This window comes from Lagopus leucura, unplaced genomic scaffold (assembly GCF_019238085.1).
Source record: "Lagopus leucura isolate 7727_CA_CO unplaced genomic scaffold, USGS_WTPT01 Super-Scaffold_100001, whole genome shotgun sequence".
NCBI classification, from domain to species: domain Eukaryota; kingdom Metazoa; phylum Chordata; class Aves; order Galliformes; family Phasianidae; genus Lagopus; species Lagopus leucura.
In genome coordinates, this window is record NW_024962262.1 from 14,632,008 (window position 1) to 14,648,538 (window position 16,531).

The following is a 16,531-nucleotide window of genomic DNA, read 5'->3' on the forward strand; positions in this document are numbered from 1 at the left end:
TCTTTATCATCAAGAATTCACTGTCACTGGCATTAATGAATCAATTACATGGCACAACAACTAAAATATACGCTGCAGTATGAAGCTCACCATTTAACTAGGATTTTTTTTTAACTATCTGACACAAGGACACAAGCCAGCAGTGTGTGTTTGCAGCCAAAAAGGCCAGTCATGGCCTTTTGATGGGCTCCATCAAAAGAGGGGTTGTCAGCAGAGTTAGGGAGGGGATTATCTCCCTCTGTTCTGCCCTTGTGGGGCTCCATCTGGAGTCCTGCATCCAGGCCTGGGGCCCCAGCACAAGATGGATGCAGAGCTGCTGGAGTGGGTCCAGAGGAGGTCACATGGATAATCGGAGGGCTGGAGCATCTCTCCTATGAAGAAAGGTTTTTCAGCTTGGAGAAAAGAAGGCTCTGGGGAGACCTTATTGCTGCCTTCTGGTACTTAAAGGGAGCTCAAAAACAGGTGGAAGACCAACTTTTTGCATGGTCTACATTAAAGAAATGGAATACACACAAGACGCGCTCAGAATTAAAGTACAGGCTTCAGTGCTACAAGATTTGTAAGCACCTGGAATTCACTGTGCATTAAAACTTCCAGCTCTGACCTTTAAACAATCCAGATTATCCATAAACATGCCTTTCACACATGCATTCACATCAGGACAACAGGATCTCAGCTCCAGGACTTGCCCCAAACAACCAGCTTAAGCTCATGTACGCTGGACTTCATCTTCTGCCATCCACCATCACAGTTACTCTCACATCAAGCCTTGAGCTAAGTGCTAACCTAATAGCTTACTGACCCACAACATGGTAGTTGATCATTGCCTGCAGAATCACCTTCTGTCTTCAGGTCTTAGCATGGAATAAGCTCCAGTGACTGTTTACCTGGATTGGTGTTACAGAGGTTCAGCATATACCGCTGGGGAAAATGTGTTTGCTTTACTGCTGCTGACCTTGGAGAAATGGGCACTACTGTATATTATGTTTTAATGGCTGTTGTTACTATGGATGCAAATGTAAGTCTATTTTTACATTTAATATGGTGTATGCCAGCAAGACCTAGCGGAAGATCCGTGCAAATGTAAACACCTACATGCAGAGTGACCTACTTACAAGTTACATGTGGCCTTGCACGTAGCCATATAAAGTGTTTTCAAAGGCTGCATTCAAAGCCTGCAATTTAAAACAATTTCAGTGCAGCGTGTGGCAGACTGAACAGAAATGATGTTTGGTAGTCATTCATCCACATTTTATTTAGTTTTAACATACACAGTTTTTTCTTTTAAATTACAAAGGCTTACATTGTGCCAAGAAATTACTTTTGTATTGATTTCAGTGGAGAATTTTGTTTTAGATTTGATGACGTCGTTGCTGGCCCACATTTTGAGCGGATAACATTTAAAATTCAGTGTAATGATCAAGGATCTCCATCAATTTCCAGACACAGAAAGAATTCAAAGACTTACATACATTGAATGCATTCTGTTTATTTGAGAAGGAAGATCTCGTATGAGTGCCCAATATGGAAGGCATCTTTTGTCATGTACAATAAAATCAACCATTGCTTCCAGCAGAATACAAAAATACACATCTCAGTGACTTCCATACAATAATAAATATGTAATCATGCATCCAACAATAAAAAGGCACGGAAAACTGGTCACTTAGTAGTCATAAAAATTACTAACTATATTAACAAAGCCACCCAAATTATCTGTACAAGGAAATGTAACAATATATTCCAAAGGTGAAAACACATAAAACATCTTTAAAATAGTATATGCAATAAATACCTCAATTGTTTTTATATATTAAAAATAAAACTGTGCCATTGTAAACAGTATGTAAACAAACAAAATTCACTGTTCCTTACCATTATTACAAGTAAATAAAGCCGAAAGTTACACCCCTGCTCTGTTAGATATACTTAATTGGCAAGTTTTGTCAGGCAGTTTAAAGTTTTACTCTTTTCTGCAGCAAACAGAGCCCGCTATGTGTGTAATTGCAGCGCTATAGCAATTGCTAAGCTTCAAAACTGACTACTCAGAATGTAGTAGGTCATCAAATAGTCAGAGCCGAAACCAGAAAAAAAGCAATCTTTGCAGTGTTGTGGACGAAATTATTTATGCTACGTAGAACAGCGTCAGTAAAACTTAGCCACTTGTATACCACTGCTCTTCTATAGGCATCCAGGGCTGTACCACGTGGTGAGCATCCCCCCTCCCACAGACAGAGAAAGAGAGGCACACAGAGGTAACCCACCTGCCCCAGTCCTCAGCACATGAAGCCAAAAGCAGAACCTGTGGCCCCCGACTGCCCACCCTCCTCATTCCCTCTGATATCCTGTACCCATCACGGCCTTTCTGACAAATAACACTGAGCCCTGAAGCCCATTCCTGATTAGAATTACAGAAAGACAAAGAGCATGCAAAAGGAAAGCTGTCAGCTCGCTTGGGCACCCACCTGCTCCCGCTAATGCCCATGTCAGATTGACATTAGCACAGCAGTGAGCCCAGGCAGAGCCCTGCACATCCTCCAGGAGCTCACTGCTTGCCACCACTGCTGCTTCTTTTGGAATTTCTATAGCTAACAAACTCCCAGAAAGTTCAACCAGCTTCCTTCCTCATTAGCAACGGGATGAGTGTGAATTGAAATATTATCCTTTCTTAAACAAAGATATAGAAAAAGATGCCTGGGAGTGGTGGGTGTTCTGTACAGAGGTCTTCAGAATGAGTCTTACAGGGTAATATGATAAAATATTGATAATGTTGTTGGTAAATACCTCATTTTACAAATCCTGCTGTGTCCCTGGGGTGACTCCCTATGATGATAGGTAAGAGGAAGTTTCAGAAGGAAATTTTTCACACAGAGGGTGGTACACACCGGAACAGGTTGCCAAAGGAGGCTGTGGATGCCCCATTCCTGGAGGCATTCAAGGCCAGGCTGGATGTGGCTCTGGGCAGCCTGGTCCAGTGGTTGGTGGGTGCCCTGCACACAGCAGGGGGGTTGAAACTAGATGATCATTGTGGTCCTTTTCAACCCAGGCCATTCTATGATTCTGTGATTACCAACTTACCTGTCCTGGACACATATTTTTCAGTGCATGACAGCTCTTGTTTGAAAACAATATTTTTAGCCTTAGACAAAGAAATGAATTTGTGTTTATGCAGCTGTTTCACAGCCTTCTGTCTTTCTACTGGAGGAATAAACTCATAGCATCCACAATTAAAAAATACCCTGTAAAGGGATTTAGGAAGCACTGCATTACAGTAATTTTCCTCCCTGCCACTGCTGAAGAACTGATCCTTCTGTCTCTAAACAAGCCATTTCTCTAATATCAAGCAGTTGTCTGATTTACTCTCCTACTTAATATTTGCATAATTTTATTCACTTGTGAAACATTACAAGAGTCATCCTTCAGACTAGCTCTGAAGTTACCTCCACGTCTCAAGAAGTTTAAAGCTGTACAGAACATAAAGGATGTTTTTAGATAAGGTACTTTTGGATAAGGTACTGAAAGTGACTCACTCCAGGTCTACAGAGCCAGGCGAGCTGTAGGAAATCAGTAAGTGTAGAAAAGAGAAGGGACATCTTTCTATTCACCAATAAATACCACACTACATGCCAACTTTGTAGAGAGGTGTGAAACACGATCTACTTTTAGAAGATTCCGTATTAAATCTTACAAAAGGTCTTTTAGAAGCAATTTTCATAGACATATTCAAGGACCAGAACAATGAAAAAGTCTGTACATTCGATGAGGCATATATTCCCACGTGTTGTATTTCGCAGGTTCTCTAGAAAAATCCAAACAGCAACTGCAAATTTCACATTGGGAACAATAAATACATTTCACTCATTCCAAAACAAATAATAATAATATCACAGTAGGAAAACAGCCAGTAAACAACGGATTCAGAGGGGTTTAATCTTGGCCGCTGTGAGATCGATGGGAGTTTTGCCAAGGATTTGTACAAAGCCAAAATTTCACCCAGAATCTTGTACAATTCTTCAGCTGACAAAAACCATAGACATCCTGCCACACTGCTGTATAAGTTAAATATTAACAAGCGTCTGTAAACATCCTGCCATTCATCTCATATAAAAAATATTATCATAAAAACAATGCAGCATCTCAAGCATTGTACATATTTAAGTTTTTTGGCTCTGCACACAAGCTGGTGTCCTTACATTGGGCAAAACCAGGGTGTATATATATATATATATATATATATATATATATATGTACAAGTGTGCATGCACACACACACACACTACTAACTACATACTGCATATATACAGGCATGCACACACAATACTGGCAAGAGAACAACATTCATAGGTACAGCATTCAGAAATTCATCTCTGATCAATCTGAAGACAACTTTCACATGAGGAACAACTTCTACCTACCCAAATCTTCTGGAGGTTTACATATAAATGCTAAAACGAAGAAGGACTAAAGTGCTGTTTGAAGCCAAGCGCGTGCATTAAGTGCCAACAGATCTGTGGCCTTACTCTGCATATTTGCAAAGACAACAAATCTCCCTGTAGAGTGAACAGGACCAAGTGAAAATGAACAGTAGAAGCTACAGAGTGTGCTGGTAGGACCAGATGACCTCAGCTGGTCCTTTTCAAGCTAAATCACCCAGTGAGCCTGTGATTGTTTTTTATTTATCTAAAACAGAGCAAATCACGTTGAGTATTTTCCTTTCCTCATTGATATTTTTTTAAAATAGGTGGAAAAGTTGCATTTCAGCTTTTTGCTTCAGAACTTAATTCAAACCCAAACATATGAGTTGTGCATGAGATGACAGTGTCGCATTTCTGAATGCAGTGCATTCTGCACCACTTGCCTGTGTGCTTTATGCAGTCACTCATGCAAATAAGTGAATGCTATTACAGTATTGGCTCACCCCTGTATCATGAATACGAGCTGAATACTCACTGAAGAGAAAAGCCTGGCTAAAAAGAGCACCTCTCTAATACACTTAGAAGAAATCAGCTACCTTTTCTACATGCCAAAACACACACTGCAAACAAATTCATGCAGTTCAGTAGCATTCCTCGTTTAAAGATACCATCTCTGTACGTAATAGGGAAACTTTCTACCTTTCCGGAGCAAAGAATAATAATGGATGTATTCTGAAAAAATAACCATCAGTGGAGAGCTATAACTAAGTGCTGACTTAGCTTCTGGATTTTACTGGTGTTTAAGACATTATTTGTTTATTAAGATAGTTGATACATATCTAAGTTACAAATCAGGAGTTTTTTTGGGAGGTATAAAGGGTGTGCCATAGATATTCAGCAACTGCTAGTATAAGATGTCATTAAATTACTTGGGTGTGAGGACAGTGATGAAAAAACACCAAATCTCTGCTGCAAAGATCAGGCTCTCTTCTCCTCCTGCAAGTCCCCAATGGTTTGTACTCTTTATGTACAAACAACATTTGCAGCACATCTAATCTGCTGTGAATCCTGCCCTACGATGAGAAAAAGGCCCTACTGACATACAAACAGCAGCAAACTAAATTACTGGCTATGTGTTTGGCAGCTCTAGGGGAGCCCCTCTTTTAGGATTCAAAGGACAGGATAGAACACAGCGGCTGACGGAGGGAAATATTTCAAGACAAGTTCGGAAACTGCCCTTTTTCCTGCTTGACAGGAAAAAATGGTAATTTTGTCCTACATGGATGATGGTGTTTTCCTAAGTGCACATTTTAAATACACAGAAATCCAAGTGAGGAAGTTGGTCCACAAGTGACAGATGCCTGTAGAAAATCCAGTCAAGTCTGACTAAGCAGTATAGTGGTCCTTTTCAACCCAGGCCATTCTGTGATTCTATGATTCTAAAAACAATCATTTTAATGTTACTGTCAGGTTATTAATTAATAACTAAACAGTTTTCCAATCTAATTAGTTGTTTCAAAGTAGGACTCCCTGGGTTAATTCCCTTTAAATCTTCACAGTAGGCATTTGGGGCACTGTGGAGGTTTGTATTTATTAAAAATAAAAATAAAAAATCAAATGGCTTAGCACTTTGTATCATACTGCTTTTCCTTTCATTATCTTTTCAAACGCGGCTTTTGGTGGAGATTGCAAGTGTGTAACTTGGAGGATTTTAGGCCCCATGGGCTCAAAATCTGATCCAGGTGTTTATATTAAAAATGTGGTGTCAATTGGGAGAGAAGTTTTTTGATTATTTGCAATAGATTTTTATCATTAAAGCACATAAATATACACATTTTCTGCTGATTGCTCTGAAGGTGGAAGCTCTTTAACCACTGCAGCTGAATTGATTGCAATTTGACCAAGAATAGTCTCAGGTCTATAGCTGCCAGAGTTTTGCTGGTTTGCCAATGTCTTAATAGTGCTAATATTTTATTATTATTATTATTACTATTAGTGATAACAAAGGATGATATATCCCTGTTCACTGCAGGAGAGTTGGGCTAACTGATCTTCAAAGGTCCCCTCCATCTCAAATAATTTTATGAGTCCACGATTCTATGATAGAATTTTACGTTTAGTTCCAAAGACTTCAAAAATGCAACTTTCAAAAACATTCCCTTTGCTTATAAACTTGAGGGCAAACACATTAAGCCTAGGAAAGTCACAATAAACATTGGTATTAGCTCTAAATGGTTGTAAGCCTCCTGGAACTCTCCAGATGGCTTCCAAATGGAATACTTTGGACTGCTTTGTGAGAGCAGTCTGGGCTTCTGTGTGGCAGAAATGAGCATCTCAAGTACATAAGCTACCCATTAACAGAGCTTTTTAACCTAATGCAACAGTAGTAAAAAGTAGAATTTTTTTTCTCCTTTTGTAAAAAAGATTGAGTTGCACACTATGTTCTCAATATAAGTAGAGGACTTTATGCAACCAGTGAAGTTTTTCAGCTGATAATTACCACGTGATGCTCTATCAATCCTGCTGACACTACCATTCAACTATGAAGAGGCAGCAGGAAGAGTTTAAGTCTTGTCCAAACTCCTCGGTTTCCTAAGGTGATCAAAAACTCCTTTTGCTTAAGACAAACATACAATCACGTGCAGTTCCTGCAAACGTTAGATCTTAGTAGTGAGCATAAGCAGCATCACAATTGATGATATGAAAATCATACCACAAAACACAGAATCTAAGAAAACAACCAAAAAATGGGAGAGCCCGTGGCACGAATGTGACACTCAGAGCAATGCAGTTGAGAGGTACATTGGGGTGAAAAAATAAAAGAAAAACTTCATGCAGTTTGCTGTGGCTCTCACTTACACAAGTGACAGATGATCTCCTAGCTGTAAGCAGAATATATTCCTCCAGCACTGTTTTCCTCAACAACATGCATTGCTTGTAACATTAACTTTCACAAATAGACTTTACACTGCTAATTATTAGTTACCAGAACTGTCAAACTTGTATGCAATAAATTAATACTCAGGGGCATGGGGAGAGCAAAGGAAAAAGAGCACTAAACATTAGTAATGCAATCCTTAATAGCAAACATTGAGCAAAATGGAATCACTGGGGTCTGGAGGTTTTTTTCTTACATATCCACTGTGGAATTATCTATGCACAATATAGAGTTCTAAATTTATTTTAAAGGCAACATTGCTGTATTTCATCTCCTATTTGTTTTCTACATTACTTTTATATTACGTGTGGAAAGGTTCCAGTCTTCTACAAAAGAAAGCTAGATGCAATAAGAAACATGGATTATTTAACCCCATAGTAAGATGCATTATCAAGGCATTATGACTTTTTCATTAAGTGAATTAGTATCAGTGAGTTCAATTAAAGAGTAAAAACTGGCAGGTTTTGTATTTCCATACAAAGAGCACAGGAAAATACAAAATATGCCATAATAAAAAAGAAAAATCAATTCCTCTTGCCTGAATTACAATTATACAACATTTCAGTCTGAATTTCTTTGGGCAGGGATGGAGAAAGAAGGATGTTTTCTATTTATTATTTAGAGGACCCAAAGGTATTTACTCCAGTCCCAAAGTAAGGAATCCTTAGGAATAGTCGTGGAGGGTTTTTGAACACCTGCTTTCCATTCTGTTCTTCCATAAGTTTAATATATTTTTCTTTGACAGAAGCTGGTGTTTGGGAGAAAAAATGTTGCTTAAGGGCAAATACATAAAAATATATCATGAATAAAATTTTCAATTGCCATCTTATAAAAAAAAAAAATTTGCACAAGCTTTTCTTTAAAGTACTGTAAAACAAAAATAAACACCAAAAACCTAAAAACACACAGTTGGCTGATGTGATCCAGTTTCTAAAAAGAAGGCATTATGTACTACAAGGCAATATTTGTATCACCCAAATAAGAAGCTGCTAAGACACCTGAATGCAATTAGCTGGAAAAATCTATAGGAAAATGATGAAAAACAAAAGCACTCTGAGCAATGCGCTGCCTTTTTACAACCTGCTTCTCCTCTTCTTTTTGAAGTCGAGCACATTCATCTACATGAAACTAAATGATCATTGTGGTCCTTTTCAGCCTAGGTCATTCTATGATTCTATGATTCTATGAATACCATCCACTTCAAAAAAATGCTGATTGCTTGGCATTGCTTTCATAGATTTTAAGGTACACTGACAGACAGTAGAGTTGTGTTAGACTACGGAAAAAAATGAATCCAGTGAGGACTGGATAGTGATTTTTGTCTTGAATCTAGCATGTTGAATTAGCCTCCACAAAAGCTACTGGGATAACTAGTTTTCCAGAAAATTAACTACTTCAAGGGAAGTTGCTTACCTTCCTTGTATTGAAAGGCTTTGAGGAGACCTCATTGTGGCCTTCCAGTACTTGAAGAGAGTGTATGAACAGGAGGGGGAACGACTATTTACAAGGATGGATAGAGAAAGGACAAGGAGGAATGGTTTTAAACTGAGACAGAGGAGGTTTAGGTTGGATATTAGGAGGAAGTTTTTCACACAGAGGGTGGTGACGCACTGGAACAGGTTGCCCAAGGAGGCTGTGGATGCCCCATCCCTGGAGGCATTCAAGGCCAAGCTGGATGTGGCTGGGCAGCCTGGTCTGCTGGTTGGCGACCCTGCACATAGCAGGGGGTTGAAACGAGATGATCACAGAATCATAGAACGGCCTGGGTTGAAAAGGCTCTCAAAGATCATCTCATTTCAACCCCCTTCCCACAGACAGGGTTGCCAACCACTAGACCAGGCTGCCCAGAGCCACATCTTTATGGTCCTTTTCAACCCAGGCCATTCTATGATTCTATGATGATTCTATGAAATGTTAGAAAGTATGCTTTGAAGTGCTTTAAGCATCGAGATTAAATCGTAAAAATTCTGTGTGTTAAAAATGAAACTGCATGTGTCCTCAGTTCTGGGAGTTGGGACTTTGAGAGCAGTAGGGAAAAAAACCATACTTGTAAATCTACAATAATCACGAGATAGTAACATTGCATTCAAAAATCAATCTTGACAAAAGCCACATCTCATAACACAGATACAAAACACGACCTCAACAGAGAAATCCTGTAAGATATTTTGAGCCTCCTTGTCCAACGCATTTGGAACTGATATTCAAAACTATTCTAAGGCATAGAGTTGCATGAAACGTGCTCTCTCGGACGTCTATTAAATAAAACATAACTGTTGCCTAAACTACTTTTTCTACTTGCACTTTTTAAAAAACCCCTCTGCTTTAGGACAATCAAAATTGAATTCTTTGGTGATCATTTAAAATAATGGAACTTTGTAAAGACAAGTTGTCCTACACTGAGGTAATTTGAAGAGTGTCATAAGAAAGCTGCATTCCAAAACAACACTTTGTCATTCTTCCTGCCTAAAAGCATCTCCCTTTTTTTTTTTTTTTAAAACTGTGTAGGCCTTTATAGCTGTCGTCACATGGCCTTAACTCAATCCTGTTCCAGAGCCCATCTTACCGCAGTGCAGATAGCAAGACTGAAAGCTATGGGGAGAGTGAATCAGGAAAGCAAAGAAAATAGTATCACGAATTATGTCCTCAACTTGACCAGGAGGACTAACTACATCATCAACCACAACACTGACACATCAGAATCGCGCCACACATTAAAATATAGCTTAGCTTACAAGGAAACAAAGAGAAAAGGACACGTAACTTGTGAAGACTCGGCAGATGACATTTGGGCATCATTAAAGGGGTCAACGTCAAGTACACGAAAGAAAAAACCTTTCCATTGTTTGTATATGCTTTTAATACAACAGCATGAAAATAATGTCACTTGGTGAATGGCTTTTGTTTCTTCTTTCTGAACCAAAAAACTAATGGAGCATTGCCGTTTACTTTTGTTTGTTGACCAGAACAATGAATTATGTCCACAAAGCTCCCAGAGCGGTGACGGTTTAACCTACAGCAGCAAGAACGTGCAGTACTATAAATGGATATAAACAAAGCTTGCCTTCCTCCTTTTTAACTTTACTTGCAATAGAACAATGAGGGGAGCACATCTGACTTCCCAAGGGATGAATCTCACCATCCTCCTGAGAAATGGAGGACAAAATCTGGCTGTGGTACTTGGCGTTGTCCCCTTTAAGTAAGGAAAAGCCTTCGGCAAAACAAATGAAACCTTACTCTGCTGTCTACTAGGAAAACAGAAATAGATATTAACGTGGTTGTTAACTTGTAAGAATTGACAAAGATACTCAATAAAGCATAAATCAAGAGTTCCTGGGGTGGGAAAGCTGCACTGATCAGAACAGCAAGACAAGCAGTTCTGTGCAAGTTCTCTGGCATGTGATGCAGTATCATCTCATCTCAGCCACTGAAGCAGGTTCTGTGTGTCTTAACCCCTAGATATTATGTATGTTATTTTTCTACTAGATTAATACTTTGTGAGAAATTAACCAGAAATTCAATTATGAAGCTATGTTTTGTTTAAGTAAATTGTAAATAGCCTTATAAACTCTAGTCTAATGCAATTACTAAACAAAGATGGCTTTCATTTTTAACCTTATAACACTCACAGATTACTAGTTTGCATGTGAATCGTATTTGCATGCATAGTGTAAAACTTCAGATTCTCTTAATTTTTTTATGATCTACTGATGTAGGAGTGCTGACAAACAAATTGATGCCTCTGTAAAGAAATGCATACAATTTTTTAAATTAATAGTATATTAGTAATGAGTATAAGCTGACCCCACAAAAATCAAATCAGCTGCTACATTTTAACACTTTCCTTACTTATGCGTGATAAATAAATCGAATTTTCCTGTAAGAAATTCTCGTTAATCTTTCAACCTGCTTTTTGCACAGCAGAATAAATAAAACCATTAGTTCCTAAAAGCTCCGATATGCTACGGATGTTTAAGATAACTGGATAACTACATTTAATGCACCATGAGAAAATTCCTTATCATTTTCCATGCAGGAAGCCAACTGATATTTTTGTGAGGTACTGATCTTTCAAAAATACTCATAAGTTAGTTACCTGATACACCTTCTGTACATGGTATATTTAAAAATCTAACTGTACAATGTCCCAATCATATATAATGCATACAACTTGCTGAATATGGCACAAATGCTTAAGTTTCCACACTCACACATCCTTTGCCATAGAACTCATTTAGGAATAACACAACACTGAAGAATAGAAAAGTGCCTGGAACCGAAAAAGGACACTCAAGTAGTAATAAATTAATTCTCATTCAAACCGATATAAAAGTTGTTCAAGTGTTTAAAGTATCAGATATGTCATGCAACAGAATGACAGACAAGTCAGGCAGGCACACCATGCATTATAGTTGGCATTCAGAGTACAAGAAGGTATCTTTCCCCATCCTGCGTGGCCCGTGAGCGCCTGGTACCTGAGGCATTGCCAGACCCGCGTGTGGAACCTCGGAAGCGGCCACCTCTCAGGCCCCTGCACAGGAAGCTGTAGGGGATCTGTGCCCAGGAAGGGCAACCAGACAACCTCGTGCTGTACGGCGGCATCTTGCTGCGTTGTAAGAGAGAGGCATACTGAGCTGCATGTAAGCAAAGCGATCGTTTCTTGATATATTTTCCAGTCAGTGCAGTTCACCATCAACTGATTTACCAAAATGTGCTTATCTGAACTGGCCAAGTGTGAACACCAAGAAAACTCCTTCACAGAATGCATAACCATTTCTTTTTTTTTTTTTTTTTCTTTTGGCACAAATTCTCTTATGCTCTTGCAACAAGCTCTTCACCACACAAGTACTGGGCAATGCTAGCCTGTACGAACACGCTAGCGCTTATTCTTCCATACAGTAAACTACAAAGACAGCCAAGTGCCTGCAACGGCTTTGCTTCTCCAGCAATGTTCCCTCTCTTCTGAGAGCACCAGCACAATTACACTTCAGACAAAGGGGTGTTCTTGCTGAGCTCCTTAATTCCCTGGAGAATTCGCTTCATATGACCCACTTTCGTTATCCCCAGGTCCTACAGAAATCAAGAAAAAAAGGGAGAGAAAAAGAAGAAAAGTTATTTACTTTTTTTTTCTTTTTTTTTAAAGGCCATGATTATTATCTAACCATGCAAAAGATGTCTAGAAATGTGCTAACCATAATCAACATTAACTTGAAAATAATCTATGGCTCTAGCAAATGTCACCTAAGAAAATGCTTACAGCACACAGTGTATCTCTGTTTGAAAATTACTTACCTGCAATAACCATATAAATGAAAGTATTACAATTTTTCAGAAACATCTTTTGCTTGATTTCTAAGTACAAGTCTCTTCGTAATTTCTAGAAAAATGAACAATCTCCCCCTCCTCTCTAATGCAGTAATCAAATGCTTGGTAGGATGAGATGGATTAGAGCTTCTGTCCAGCTCTGTTACTTGATCTGTGGCCCTATGATGTCTGTCTGAAGCAAATAGCACACACATCCCCAGTTTCTCAAGTGAAAGTAGATGTAATGGCATGTAGGACAACTTCCCTTCAGAGAGCAATTGAAAAGGTAAGCATTTCTTTTTCATTCTAAAATGGTTCAGCCTCCTAACGTGGACTGCCTTGATGATTAGAGAGCTGGAAAAAATTTTCTCATAGACATGATTGTCACATCCCAAAGGAAATGGTAAAAACACAAATGCAGATCTCTTTCAGGCACCACTCACACAAACATATCAGTTGAAGTATTTCTAATATCAGTTTCTTGGACCCATCTTTGCCTAAGTGACAACAGGCAAGAAATTCTTGCAGCAAAACTCTTCCAGCATTAGTAACAGCTTAGAGAACATTCTTCTCCTATTTTTACTTGGTCCGATAGTCAGAGAAACAGAACAGAATGCCCAGCTGTGTTAATGATCCCCAACTGCGCTAATGAATTTTCATCTGATGTTGGTGAAAACTTGCTTCTGTTGTCTGTCAAACCCAGCTTTGAAAACTCTTTAAAATCCTTGTGTTGGTCATGTTGAGCTAGTGGTGAATTCAAACAGTATAGTAATTTGTAGAATAAACCTTACCTAAACAGACCATGATTAAAGAAAAGTCTGAACAAATTTCTCTACCTATCCCTCTGAAATAAAAATCCTTTCATTTTAGTAGGAGACTTTTCCATTATGAAGACATAAAAAGGAATGGAGTTGAATTAATGGCTTGAAATAATTGTTTTCATACAGAATAAAAGATGAAACTATATGGAACGTTCTTTGAAAAGCTTACATAAAGGCTGCATCTACCCTTCTACAGTCACAGAAACCTCAGAAAACCTGCAGTGCACATTATTTAAAAGTGTGCAATTCACTTTGCATTTGCATTTCATCAAAGCAAGAAAAGGTTGGCATGAATTAATTATTTTGGGGTAAAAGCATAGATTAAACAGGCGCATTAATTTTCAGAGTCAAGGCTGAACTCTTGTTATGTTAGAGATAAAAAAAAAACCTGGTTGTTATTTCAGAAGAAAAGTGTAAATAACTTCAATACACCAACATTCGTTACAGCACTTTGGCACAAAGGTGTCAATATTAAAGAGTTCACAATGTGCTCGAGTCCCCAAACCAAGTGCTGTTCATAAAGCTATCAGAAAAAAAATACTTGATTTTTCCATATTGCATTTATATTTTGTTTCCACTAATGCATATTCACATCAGTTTGTGGAGAAAAATAAAATAGTTAACTATAAAGTAGCACTCATTTTAAGTTAAGAGAATTGGCAAACTTGTTAAACTCATCCAACAATGACGTTAACTTTTTTCATCGTGAATTTGGTGCTGGGGAATGTTTTCTTATTTATGCTAAACTGAATTTTCCAAAGACTCAAAAGCATGCAAGAGTGTTGAAACTACTGAAATTCCCCTGCTGCTCTGTGGCAGAAATTCCATCCAATGTAAAACCTGTAGGACACATTCCAAACTGCAAGAAGCCACATATACGTAAGTTTAAGAACTTCCAAATCTTTCAGAACAGTTCTCATAAGTAGAACTATTGGATAAGCAACATAGCAACGTACTGTCAGACTTCAAAGATCAGAAAAAAGATCTGATATTATAAAATTCCCAGAAAACCAAGCCTCTTTTTCCACCAGCCTTCACAAAGTGTCATCAACAATGCCTATGCTACAGTGAGTAGAGAGTTTTGTTTCCATCTTAGTTGAACGTGCTATTATGTAGATGAGAGCAGCAAATCTCAAGAGATTTACCACAATTTATGCTAAATTATGTCACAAAAAAAAAAAAAAACAAAAAAAAACAACCAAACAAAACCCCCCAATCTCTGAATTTCCATGTCTGTGTAATAGACTGGTTTGAAGGAAATTAGGAGTTATGTATTCTCGACACTAGAAGCTATCTCAGTTTACTACTGATCTGGGGAAGTCTGCAGAAATTCCCTTATCTCAGGCTAGAAAGGTCTGCTACAAAAGCCTTCCATGCATCTCCCAAAAAATGATCTCCAAAGATATCTTGCCAGAGTATGAGAAAGAAAACAGCCTGTTTTTTGTTTTTTGTTTTTTTTTTTTTCCTAGCTATGGCCTTAAAAATACAGGATAACCTCTCCATATGCTCTCCCAACCCAATTTAACCATCTCTATTGTCTTCAGCAGGGAAAGATCAAAATATCTTCAAAAACAAAAAACAAAAAAACCAACAAAACAAAACGAAACCACAAAAACGTTGGGAAAGAAAAAGCTGATAAAAACTATTGCAACAGCTTGACGGAGTTTTTCATCTGCATCACATAATAGTGATTAGCCCTCTGTCTGCTTAGCCAACAGCCGTTTATTCCTGGTTTGCCCCACAGATGTTGCTGGTAGAACATACCACCAGTGTAGAGCTACCAAGCATTTTATATAAGTAGGGCTTACTATTTGACATCTTCTAGATTAGAACCTACCCTAGTGGCACAACCAGTGTCAAAGGACATCACAAGTTCCTACAGTCTAGTAAATCTTACCATTTTCCATGCAAGAACTTTTCTTTAAAGTGATACTATAAAAGACATAGATGAGATTTCCCAGTCCTCAGCATACTCTTAGCCTTCCACTCCTCATTAAGCTGACAAAAGACATGGAAAACCTTAATGGAAGACAACATTGCTGTAGAGTTCTAAGGAAACATCACCCTAGTCCAAGCAAATGTGTTGCAGTTCTGATTATTACTAAGTTGTACATATAGAGACAAGCTGTCAATGGTAAGAATGACAGCATCTACTTTAGAGTCTAGTTTCCAATGAATTTAATCATGAAAGAAGGCTAAAAATAATCGCAATGAGCCTCTTGCTGTATTTTCTACAGCACATTTCACAATTTCCAGGCCTTCTTCAATGGAAAGAAAATCAAATATTGCAAAAGTCTAAGATTGCCCTAACTAAAATCATGAATACGAGACTAGAGAAAGGGTATTATTGGAGGGAATAGATGGACAGAGGTATCCGGTTCCTCGTTTTCAAACATTTGCCATCTGCCACACATACAGTAACTTGGAATAGGTCCACAAGCTATGCAGGAATATGAAGACAGACATCCTACCCAATTCTTCAGCTAAAGTATCAATCTATTTCAGTGACACTTGCAAAGGAAGAGAGTTTCATCAACTCTTTCTCCTTACTGCTTTTCATTTCTACTTCTGACACAGATAGAAAGGTGAGCCCAACGGATTTAATTAATATGAGCAGCTATTTTTCCTGTCATAGACCTGAAAGGTCACTGGGGTAAATGCTGCACATGGATTGAGAGACTGTCAATCGATGACTATGCCAATTAATCTGGCAAGAAAGCACAAGCCTTGCACTGGAGGAGAGGCTGTAGGTAGAGTATTGCTCACAGAAGCACTGAAGACTCATCTGCACATCTCGATAGAAAAATGGAGAAAAATTTAGCAGGGCAGCTGGTGACATCTTGACCTCTTGTTCTACATATCACATTCTACCTTGACGCCAGTCCAGGTCACTGGTCAGAAAAACGCAGGACTCCTGAGCAACCCTTAATTATCTACCTGCAGAGATCAGGATCCAGATGTAATGAGCAGGATGAGTGCTATATTCTGTTATTTATGTTCAGTTCAGTTTAACATTGGTCTTAACCACCATCTTTGGCAGTTGAACTTGATTA

At 38.4% G+C, this 16,531-nt stretch overlaps 1 protein-coding gene across 1 annotated transcript in view; it reads right to left on the reverse strand.

Annotated features, from left to right (window-relative positions):
* Positions 1-11,161: 11,161 nt before the first annotated feature.
* The window catches only part of DGKH (diacylglycerol kinase eta), a 152,894-nt gene continuing 147,524 nt past the window's right edge, over positions 11,162-16,531 (reverse strand). The window contains 1 exon segment of the mRNA XM_042868338.1: positions 11,162-12,423. Within this exon segment, the coding sequence (XP_042724272.1) occupies positions 12,334-12,423 (90 nt within the window). The 3' untranslated portion in view covers positions 11,162-12,333.